The following is a 12257-nucleotide window of genomic DNA, read 5'->3' as shown; positions in this document are numbered from 1 at the left end:
GAAATATCTCTACTCAATGTCCTCTTTCCATTAGACATCCACCTACGCACTCAAGTGCTCTGCTGTTTCAACATTTTTCTATGTAACAAGCAAGATATTTCAGCAGAAATGTCCCCGTCTCAACCAACTATGGCGGACATCCATGAACAGTCCATAGAGGATAGGAACATATGATAATTGCCTGTGGAGAGGCGTGGCTTCCGTCCTAGAGAGAGGGGCTGATTTGTTAACACTCACCTGGGGTCCTCCAGGTCAAACACAACTTCATCAATAACGTCCTCCGGGTTGAGGAGACGCTGGACGTCCTCAAACACCTTCTTCCTGTCAGAGACAGAGTACAGGGGTCACCAAGGGTCATACAGAGTCGTATTAATTGCGGTTCTGTAATTGCGTTCCTAAAGACATAGAAAGTATGTTGCGTCAACTACTCTCTTAGATTTGCTGATAATGGCCTAAATATTGATTTATTACCATAATGAATAGTACAAATAGTACAGCATTTTGACATCTAAAGCTGATAGTCTCATTGATTTAAACAATTCCATTAGAGTTCATAAACCTTGGAAGTCCGCCTAAATCGGGCATATACTGTAAATGTACACTGTGTACAAAACATTAGGAACATTAGTTGGGGCATGGACTCCACAAGGTGTCGAAAGCGTTCCACAGGGATGCTGTGCCATGTTATCTACATTGCTTCCTACAGTTGTGTCAAGTCAGCTGGATGTCCTTTGGGTGGTGGACCATTCTTGATACACAGGGGAAAGTGTTGAGCATGAAAACCCCAGCAGCGTTGCAGTGCGCCGGGCACCTACTACCATTCCCCGTTCAAAGGCACATCAATCTTTTGTCTTGCCCATTCCCCCATTGAATGGCACACATACACAATCCATGTCTCACCAAAAAAATCATTCTTTAACCTGTCTCCTCCCCTTCATCTACACTGATTGAAGTGATTTAACAGGTGACATCAACAAGGGATCCCATAGCTTTCACCCGGATTCACCTTGTCAATCTATGTCATGTTTTGTACACTCAATTCGACTGTACACACGCAATTCGACTGGACATTTCTATATTTCCCCAAACTAAATCTAAAATGCCTCCAACCCCATGCAGACCTAGTTTCTCTGTGTAGTGGAGTGGTGAGTCAGCACAGCAACAGGCGTACCATATACAGGACTTCCTTTCTCTCAGCACTGTAGCTAGAGAGAGACTCTGTGGTGCACTTCACTCTCTCCTCTCCTCTCACTATCCCATCACCACCTCCCCAAGGTCCCTTATCACTCCCCAAATTAAGAGGAGAGGCGAGGGGCACAGAGGAGCACTGCATCAGACCGCCATCCCTTTCCTCCTCTCTCTGAATACAGGATTACAGGGCGAGGCAGGAGAAAAGTTTCCAGTGCAGCCACAGAGCCCTCCTTCATCCCCGTCCAGGGCGCTCTGACTCAGAGCACTCTAAACAAATACACCAGAGGACAATCAGAAAGGCTGGGAGATCACCGGGAGGCTAGGGGGACACAGGCCGCATGAAGCCTGAGGGTGTGATTGTTTGATCAGGCCATGCCTGTTGAGGACTACTGCCCTGGCTCTATCCCACCGGGTCCTGGGGGGACAGAACAGCCAGTAACCATCCCACTGAGTTAGAAAGAGTTCGAGAGAGGCTGAAAACACTTTCTCAAGAAAGCAGTGCCCAGCGGACGGGATGCCCTTCAAATGAAATGAGTCGACTTGTTTTTTCCTAAAAATATAAACTTTAGATGTGTTTTACATTAGGGAAATCTCAATTTACATACACTTCTGGTGAAAGCTGAATTTAAAAGTATTTAAAACTATTTAATGTGAACACAGACTCCCAAAAAGTAAAGCGCCTGACAAAATTGCATCTGTGCAACCTAAATGTCACAGACTGTCAATCACTTTAAGTCCCGAAAAATGGCTTTTGCAGAGAAGACACTAAATAGAGCTAACATAGACTTATCTCTTCCCAGGGTGAGCACAATGAACTGTGAAATGACTGAAATAAACTTCCTTTCCACACAATCTGCCATTTGCACCTTGAAAAGTTCTCCAAGAAAACAAGTTTTGGTCCGGGCAGCCGCCACATAGCCTAATTAGATTACTGAATAAGTGTTTAATAAAAGGTTGGCACTTTGGGATGCATTTGGGTTGACTGACTTCAGTAGGGAGCAGTAGAACGAAAGGGACTGACAATGATCATGTGCACTGACAAATTATACAGCTTGGCTGCTTGAGATAACGACAAGCGAAAGGTGGGTACCTATCCATTATGGATTACACATGTCAATGACACTTAAGCATTTGTTGAGACTCACAAATTATCCCAAAGCTTCAGAAACAAATGACCAAAGCATTCTCATGAGAAGGATAAACAAACGTTATAGAATACAAATACACTGCACATACTGTCTTGCTTGTAAATAATGCCAAAATCTGATGTGGAAAACAAGTCCTATCTTTCTGTGCATATTCTAGTGTAGGAAATGACATGAATAATGCCTTTGACAGGTTTGAGAAGTCTAAACCGTCTACCGTGTTCTCAGCTCAAGTGTGAAACACTACAGGTCAAAAGAAATCTGCATTTAATATGCCGCTTCAATGACATGCTATTGTTTACAATATTTCCGGTATTTCACACTGAAAAAGAGCACTTGAACCTGACTCAGACGCTACAGAATAATTTGCCAGTTACAATCAACGTAACACTGTAATGCTGTAAGCCTACATTACTCACTCTGCAGAAAGCAGCAGCAAACGATTTGTTTCAAGCACAGAAACATCTCCCACTGTTGTGTATGGCCCCTCTAAATGACTAACTATATTGACTACTCTGTAGTAGGGTGTAGAAGTAGAGTATGAGCTCAAATAATCAACCATGAAAAGTGTACAGTAAAGTAAGAGGGCTGGGAATTGCCAGGGACCTCACGATACGATGTTATGACAATACTTAGGTGCCAATCCGATATGTATTGCGGATTTCACGATTCTATTTGTATTGCAATTCAATATTTTTTATTGCGTTTCGATGTTCCTAACATGTTGCCCCGTCATGTCTGCTGCAGAGAGACAAGAAAGAGCATGAGAACATTTGTTTTGATCAGTCAGGGAAATAAAAGGGCTGAAAACAAATTGGCTGCCTATTTAAAAAGAAGATGGAGAACAAGCTGTGAAGGAAAAACACTGGCGTTTTGGTGGAGGTACAGCCAACTAGAGCAAAAAATAATATTGCGATATTATCAAAACAACACGATAATATAGTCAAAAATAATATCCCGATGTGTAACTGTATCGATTTCTCCCCCCATCACCAGTAACAAACCCGCTCAAACATTCCCAGAGTGCTGAACACTGTGTTCGTCTCAATGAAGGGTGTTAGACTGTTAAACCACTACAGTGAGGTGACCATCCGAGAAGACAGGGAAAATTTCGCCATGATTCTTAATCATGCCGGCATGTCTGTTTCTTCTCAAAAATTCTTCTAGCAATCACTTCCAGAAACCCGCTTCCATCAACCACTTTCCAAAGGTGGCATACACCAAACATGAAATCAATCCGAGACAATTGACAGGATGAATGCTATCTGTGCTGTGCCATCTGTGACAGAGAGGACCAACAGCCGACAATACAGAGAGAGAAAGGAATCAAGACAGTGGGGAAAGCAGGAGGACCAAGCTTATATTTGACATCTTCCTTCCTGACATGCTTCCCACACGCTCCATAAACTCCTTCTTTAAATGGGATTTATGCAAATGAAGTGATGGGATGGGTCTAATGGGTTAGTACCACACTGAGACAAGGCCGTCATGCCGTGATGAATACATCAACATGGCTCGATCATTCCCACACTCATCAATCACTGCAATTTAGTTAGGGGGAGCCACAGCAGTGCTATTTCTTCTGTCCTTAATGGCATTTTTCCTTCAACTTACATAAATATAAAACCATTGGTTGACATATGGAGACATCTACCTACCTTTGCACATTGGGTTTCCTTCCAGCCATTGGCTCTTTACTCTGTGGGGGGAGATGTCCCCAGAAGTCAGGGAAGGCTAAGATGGAATACTCAGGGATGGACTTGGTGAGGGCTGCTGCTGCGGTGTACATGCGTGGGTCATGGTGGGGGATGCAGGCCCCGTGTTTCTCCAGAAGCCTGTCTACCATGCTAGGGTGGCTGTCCTGCTTCACACTGGCGCTAGACAGGAAGTGGCTGTGGAAGTCACAGGCCTGCAGATGGTTCTCTGGAGGTTCTCCTTTGCCATCCTGGTCTCCCTCTACTGTTGAGACTGGGTGCTCCAGGGGAGAATGGGACGGAGAATCTCTGAGATTTACTCTGGATCTTCCATCAGTCCTGAAGTCCTCATTGAGTAGACCCTCCTCATCGGAGCTTGAATCTACCTCAGAGTCCGAGTCCAAGTCCTGAAAGACATGGTACTCTGTAAACCTAAATGGGGTTAAAGGTGGTATGTTCTACCCTCTTCGCCTCTGGTTACATTTAAAGTGCACAACAGTCATGATTAACAAAATATACTGTCGTCGTAAGAACTCAAAGCAAATAATAAACTCGAGGGATCTTATCGAATAAAAAAGGAACATTCAAATGCACTCATTAGTAAAAACAGAAATACATCTTAAGGTCAATAAAACATAAAGAACACCTCTGATGGTGCCCCCAACGTCCCATTGCCAGTGACATCAAAACAGTGTTCAGTCCTTTGATATTGAAATGAGATGAGGTCTAGCAATGACAGCAGCTGACAAGCAGAAAATATGAAGCATCATTGGCCCCATCCTTGCAATTTCGCAACTTGAATATCAATTTAAAACCTATGCATAATTGTTCTACGGTTCCACAGAGAGGAGTCAGGAGACTCATTCCTTGAAGCTTGTGAAGCTATAAGAAAGTCGATGTGTCAACGTCTAGTGTTCACGGGCACAGGCATTGATTAGCATGTAAAAGGTTAAGTAAAGCATGTGGGAATGTCTGGGAACCCAGATTTTTTACAGTGTGTTCTTTGTATCTCATAACCTCTAGCCCTCAGCAGTTATGCTAAACTTATGAGTTTGGGAGTTTTTTCAGTGTTTGCACTGCACACTTGCTGATTCACTTCATTTCACATCATATTAGCATTAAAATCAGAGCTGAATACCAATGGATATGTACAGTATAATGCAGAAATGCATACTGTAGGTATCATTGAAGCAGAGCAAGAAAGATGGAGAGAAAAATAAAGTGGTTAAGAGTGTTGGGCCAGTAACCGAAAGGTTATGGTTTGAAACCCTGTGTCGACTAGGTGAAAAACCTGCCGATGTGCTCTTGAGCAAGGCACGTAACCCTAATTGCTTCTGTAAGTCGCTCTGGATGGGAGCCTCTGCTAAAATGTTTGAAAAATCACTCTAGGCACTATGCAGTCAAAGCAGGGTAGTAGGTTTCAGGGTAAAAAGTTGAAGGCATCATTCTTCTTGGGCTTTAATAATGCATGTTTGGCTTCATGCACTCAACAAAGCAATGTGTACCATGTGAAACAAAACTAAACGAAATAGCATATAAATTTGAACAGCTCGCTTTCTCGCTGCGCAGGAATAATGTGACTTATCCTTTTCATTTTTAATGAAAAAGACCCCATAAACAAACACTATAGATCGAATCTCTAGTGTCAATTTGATTACTGAATCCAGCCAATTAAAAGGGACTGTTGAAAACATGATTGTGCTGTTTGCAATTTCCAGAACATCATCATTAGAATCTCTCTTGATTAAACCGTCGATATGATGCAGGTGCAGGTTCGGAAATCGACGCTCACATTCTAACGTCTCATAATAATCAAAGCCATAATTAGAGGAACACCTGGGAGTTGTGCTGCAGTGAACGTCTTGAAGATCCTGGGATAGAAGTGGAGAATGGACAACCAGGGTCTCACTGAGGTGTTATACAAGCAGTTCTGATCAAAGTAAGCCGCAGTCTCCTCAGGCATCTGACCGTAAGGGGGAGAAAACCCCCCTGTCTGCCTTCCCCTCCCATACGTCTATACTACAGTCCCCAGGGCCGGGAAAGCATATGTCTTGGACTCGGACAAGATTAGAAAATATATAAGGAAACAGATTGAGGATTTATAAATGAACCATGGTTATTTTACCTTGTGGTCACACGCTGCATCAAGGTACTGCATGCCTATTATTATGTTTTGTTTGATCATGGCGATCAGAAGATATGACAACCTCATTACATGTGATCAGTCAGGTATAACTTCAATAATGGATAAGTTATGCCTACTGTACATCGCCTGTCTAAGCATTGCAATGGTTTGCTCTTTTTGAAACACAACCAATGCTCGGAGAAAATGAACTTCCAGTGCTGTGTGTTCAGAGTCCTATTTCCACATAGAAGTAAAACTATAATCAAACGTGAACACACTGTAGTAGCCAAACTAAAATGCACATCCAGTTCGTGTGAACAATGAACGTGAAATGCATTCGACCTTTCTGTGTAATCTCTGCCCCCTCTCCGAAGAAGGGCATTCTGGGAATGTAGCTAACCTAATTGTCTTGTTGTTTCAAGGCATGCTGAATTACTACATCAGTAGAGAGAGAGACAGCCGCAAATTAATTGGGGAAGAAGTATTTTTCAGCAGAGGCAGTTAATCTTGTGATATCATTGAAATGAAGAGAGTTGCACCAGGAGGAGACACATTCCCACAGGCGTGTTGGCATTTCAATTTGCCTTAACTCAACAACAGTCTAAAGTCTACCACAATGTCATGGGGTATCACACTGCCTGCCACATGTCAGTCAAGTTATAGGGGCAATTTAAATGCCAACAGCTCACTTGTGAAATTAGATACCCTATTAGTATTACCCTGATAACCCTACAGAAAATTGTAAAGAATAATACATGTTATTATTCACATCAGGAAATTTGACACAAATAGAATCCTTCTGCTCCCGAAACCCTGTTACCCAGAAGTTCCATAGAGGTTAATGATTTTGAGTGTTGCCCTGAGAACAATTTGCTTATCAGAGGATAATAGTGGCTGTCATGCCCTGCTACCAGCTTTCAGCCTCTCACAGTCAGACCACTTCCCAGATTCTCTGGGTCTTGCTGAGTAGAAAACGTTTACCTGAGAAGTGGGGTCAGCACTTAGATTGACTTTTAGGATGGGCATAATGCACAGTCATTTTAGCAGATGCTCTTATCCAGCGTGACTTTGTGATTCCACAAATTTTCGTACTTGTCCCCCCGTAGGAATCAAACCTACTACCCTGGCAATGCAAGCGCCATGGTTTACCAACTGAGCTACATGGGACACTCATCTAGTATCCACACATCTATCCACCTTAGGCTGGGCTCAATTGATTAAACACATTCCACAATGTACCAATAAATGAGTAGTTATGGATATAAACAGCTGAGAGTCAGTCCGGCATTTGCTGTGATGTGTTATTGATAACATATTTTTTAGAGCAGACCATCAATGTCTGACACTGTACCTGGACTCCTATGGGAGAGATGGAGGGATAGGGCACAGGAGAACAATGTTTACCTGGAAGTCGTGGTGGAGTTCAGGACACAGTCTGACGTACTGACCCAGCTGCTCCAGGGGCCTGTCAGGTTCTGGCCGGGATCGCAGCTTGTTCACGTCTGACTCCAGGTCATCATCCTGCCGGGGCGATACACACACACACACACACACACACACACACACACACACACACACACACACACACACACACACACACACAGAGCTGGGTGATATGGACAGTAATCCATATCACAACAAAGTTAATGAAACATTAATAACATTAAAGGGGAAATCAGCAGTTGCAGCATACTTTTTCTTACTTATAAATTAATGATATTTACCCATTGATTCTTGAAGAATATAACTTATACCTCATGAGCTTAGTTGAACTGACGTACCCCACTGTATAGCCTCAACATGGTTAAAACTATCATTTTGGTATCATGGACGGTCAGTCTTTGCATCCATAGCTCTGTCTTTGAATTTGAGAGTGGTTTCATTTCTCCAGCCCCAACCCCACCACTTTCTACCGAAACAGTGGTGGGGAGTACGCTATGTTATTGCTTCAACAGCTGATTGCCTCTTTAATGTGCACAACAGTTTAAAAATATATATATTACCCTTAAAACCACAACTGCTACTTTGAATGTTGTAGCTATCGATTGTCCCATTAACAATCACCCATAAATGCAAATGTATTTCATTTCAAACTTCACAAGTATTCAGTAGGTTATTTATCGTAAGTCACAACATGAGCAAAATTAGCTATAATCTTCACGTAAGAGACCGATTTTCGGGTTATCCTCCCAGCTCTACCGCCACACCAGCACTGCACACAGACACACCTGGTGTGTACATCCATTAATCAGGAATACACTAAACCTTTGACTCTGGGACTCCAGAGGGAGGAGGCAGGTAAACAAACAGCTGGCGTCAGGCTCATCAACAGACAACAACAACTCCTCAGACACATACTGTCCTGCACTGAACAGTCCACTAGCAGCATGATAAACCCATTCACTCGATAGAGAGTTGGGCTATATCCGATTACGTGGGTGAGGCCATTTAAGAACAGTATCTATCTGCTAAAGAGCCCTATCTCTGACAGTGTCCAGCAGCAGGGCCTGGATGCTAACCACTAACCAGCACACAGCGCTCAGACCTAAAAACAGCAGTAACTCAGTAGAACACAACACTCCTGCTGCTTTACATACACAAATGTGTCAGATAATAGATGTGGCTGCTGGTGTTTATCAGCATGCATCTGATACCCTGGCTTTGCCTTCCTCCTCTCCCTCTACCCACAACAAGTCGATTTTGCAGCGTGCAAAACGTTGCTATTCACAAACAGCCACAGCCGCGCCTAGCCTAGCCCCTGGCCACATCAGATTAGGTCCATACAATGAAATGGATATGTTAGGAGGGAGGAGGATAATGTGGGCTTCAGTGTGTTCGAACCATAGACGTTAAAATCTGTAGATAGTGGCAGCGCTGACAGCATCCATGTCTTCCTATGGACAACTCCCAATGGTGCATGAAGCCGGAAGCATTTGAATTTGAAGCACGCCATATTGCTGAATGGGGCTGAATGGCACCAAAAATTGCTAAGAATCACGGTGAAAGTGGCCATAACTACCAAAGGATCATGGTCGATGCAGTCATTTTCATCCTGCCTGAGAGACACGTGCAACGAGTGTGCATAATGGCGCGAGCCTCCTTGTAACCTGCCGGCCCGTGATTGGTCTGTGTCAGCACGTGGTCCTGTGTGATGACAAATATATTAGTCAGAATGGATCACTATTTATTTCAAAGCGAACTTTCAAATGATTCACCTTGGGGGATCTAACACATTTTAGATCCCCAAAACGTCCGTCAATTTATTCTGGCAATCGTTATTTACATTTCTAAGGAGGACCAGGGCTTTTGGCACCGTCAGTTAGCCGACGAGCAGAGCTCGGGACTTCACGCTCCAGATCGAACACTGGGGGTTTGAACGAAAGCAGCGAGGTGGCATTGATTTCTGCCTCCATCAGAGGTCCTGTTATTGAAGTAACGTGAAGGCAGGAAGCACTTCACGTCAAGCTCACGGCACGCACAGATCGTCTTCCTTTTCACAAAGTAACGGATCAGTCAAATATACTCCCATTTACTCATTTAGGAGAAATTACAGAGGAAAATTGCATGTGTCAGATTGCGTCTGTGCGAGTGTGACTGGGTGCGAGTGCTTGAGTGAGTGAGTGTTTGCATGTGTGTATGTGTGCGCATGACTGCCGCGTGCATGTGTGTATTGCCTCCGAGCGAGGATCACAAATCACTCACATATTCCTTGCCGCAGTCAGCCTCTTCATTTTCAATGTCGTCGTCACTATCATCTTCGAAGCTGACATCTAGGGAAAAGAAAAGACACAAAGACGTAAATGTCAAAGGCTTTTGCACTATTTGTGTTGGATCAAAACAAACTGGTCCGCGAGAAATCTGTTCCTGTCTGACACGTGATGTATTTGTGCACGACTAATATGCAAAATGTGAAATGCACAGTATAGACGTGTGGCAGGGATCAAAACAAAAAAAAAACATATGACAGCTTCGATGTGTTCCTGTATCTTCTATACCCTACAAAGCCCAAACACGTCTGTCTCATGTGGATTTTACAGCAATGTGCCTGAACTTAAAACGCAAAAACTTGATCTTCTTTTGTTTCTGTAGACCTGTCAGCCTGATGTTCTAGTCTGCTAACTGGACTGGCAGATGAGAGAGGTGAAGTCAGGGCTATCTCAGCAGACAGATGAAAAGAATGCACCAGAATGAGCTAGGAACATGGCAAAATGAAATCTGCCTCGTAGCAACGGCGGCCATATCAAGGTATTTCAATTTGGAGGGTCATTACTGAGAGGGACGTGTGGCATCGGTAGCTGCAGGGGTCTTAAAGGAACCATTGCCCTCTAGCAGATTTTAGAGGTGTGTCCCCGTTGATGTCACCGGAGAGACACTCCATTTCAACGTTGCAGGCGGATCATGTTGATGTGCGGCGCTGCAGACAGTATCCCATTTAGAAAACTGTCAAATATGTCCCTGTTGGTCCCTGTACATATAGATCTTCAAAGGCTTTTCCGATTTTTCTCACATTGTAAGAGCACGTGCCAGTTTGTAGTTCAGCAACACGTACAATCATACATTAATGCATGGCGCATGCCTATTCTTTCCTGTGGATGGATCCTCCTGTGCTCCATCCTGTTCTCACAGAGTTTCACTGCCGCCTGCTTATAGGCAGATCAGATGAAGTGTGCCTCATCACTAAGAGAAATGAGGTGGGCATCTAAAGAGTCTGCCTCAGCGACCCAGGGTTGCCACGGTAACCAAGCCTATGCTCGCTGAATGACAAACATGGCAGGAAGACTTTATCACTGCCGACCACTGCCAGTGTGTTCACAGTGGGATAATGTCGCTCATCATATTCTCGCAGTTACATCAACATTTTAAACATCACACGCCTCCCAGTATAGTATCCGAGAGAGTGTGAGACAGAGAGAGAAACAGAAGCAGAGAGAGAGAGAGAGAGAGAAGATGAAAACAGAGATAGGCAAACAATACCTTGGGGTCCTGGAGCAGTGTCAGTAGGCCTCCCAGGCAGGGGGAAGGTATAAACACTCTGATCCGAGGTCAGAGGCAAGGGACATTTAGGATAGCACTTCCTCATCAGCTGGACAGCAGGCTCCACCAGAGATTCCAGACCGTTACTGGCCAGGCAGGTCTTCAAAACAGCAACACAAACAGAAATACAGCCACCTCCTACATGTATTTAGGATTGTTTTTTACCCACATTAGCATGCATTATCCAGCATTACAATCAAGCTCTGTATTATACGCAAATAACTGGGCGAGGGCAATCCGAATTGCCAGGCAATACCAACTCCAATTATAAAAAAAACATTATCATTAAAGCAATTAGATCTGAGAAATTACAAAGGAGTAAAAAAAAGCAATTAAAGTAAGGGATGTTAATTATGGCTTATAAGAGTGACTGGTAGAATGTGAAGCTATGTGTGGGTATACCTGTATGGTGTGGTAGAGGAGGCTGATGCCCCCCTGCGCCACCAGAGCGTCCCGGCCAGCGCTGCAGTGGGTGGTCTGGTGCAGGCAATGGAGCAGGGCCAGGCGGATGGGGATGGTCTCATGGTCCGGGTCCTTGTTATGCCAGTCCTCATACAGCTTCAACAGGGCAGACACGTAACCCTTAGCCACAGCGGCCCTGACATTGGCCTCTGAAAGAAAGATATGAACATGGTTTAACAGTCTGAAGGCCTGGAGATAGAAGCTGTTTCTCAGTCTCTCTGTCCCAGCGTTGGTGCACCTGTACTGACCTCGCCTTCTGGATGGTAGCGGGTTGAACAGGCTGTGGCTCGACCTACCTTTCCTTAGAGATCACTACTGTGGCCAAGGGTTACGTCTCTGCCCTGCTATATAACTACTGCTTTGTGGACATTGAAATGGTCATCACCAATAGGTACTCTACCCAGGGCCGTGTTAATGTGGGAGCTTATCGGGGCTAAAGGTCCTGGGCCCAGGCCAGTGGGGAGCACAAGAGAAAGCACATTTTTAAAAAATAAAGTCTACACTACCTTTCAAAAGTTTGGGGACACTTAAAAAAAATCCCCCATTAAAATATCATCAAATTGATCAGAAATACAGTGCAGACATTGTTAATGTTGTAAATGACTA

At 44.1% G+C, this 12257-nt stretch overlaps 1 protein-coding gene across 2 annotated transcripts in view; it reads right to left on the bottom strand.

The window, feature by feature from the left end:
- Nucleotides 1–12257, bottom strand: part of LOC139370552 (cytosolic carboxypeptidase 4) — a 259601-nt gene that overhangs the window by 101949 nt on the left and 145395 nt on the right. For both annotated transcript variants that reach the window (XM_071110131.1, XM_071110122.1), the window contains exons 8-13: nucleotides 11592–11800; nucleotides 11130–11289; nucleotides 9858–9925; nucleotides 7560–7676; nucleotides 3995–4437; nucleotides 238–321 (exon numbers count right to left, since the gene is read on the bottom strand). In XM_071110131.1, coding sequence (XP_070966232.1) covers nucleotides 238–321; nucleotides 3995–4437; nucleotides 7560–7676; nucleotides 9858–9925; nucleotides 11130–11289; nucleotides 11592–11800 — 1081 coding nt within the window. The remainder of the gene's footprint in view (nucleotides 1–237; nucleotides 322–3994; nucleotides 4438–7559; nucleotides 7677–9857; nucleotides 9926–11129; nucleotides 11290–11591; nucleotides 11801–12257) is intronic.

Source organism: Oncorhynchus clarkii, chromosome 2 (genome assembly GCF_045791955.1).
Source record: "Oncorhynchus clarkii lewisi isolate Uvic-CL-2024 chromosome 2, UVic_Ocla_1.0, whole genome shotgun sequence".
Lineage (NCBI taxonomy): Eukaryota > Metazoa > Chordata > Actinopteri > Salmoniformes > Salmonidae > Oncorhynchus > Oncorhynchus clarkii.
Note: the sequence above shows the minus strand (reverse complement) of the source record. Positions and strands in the feature narration are given on the sequence as shown.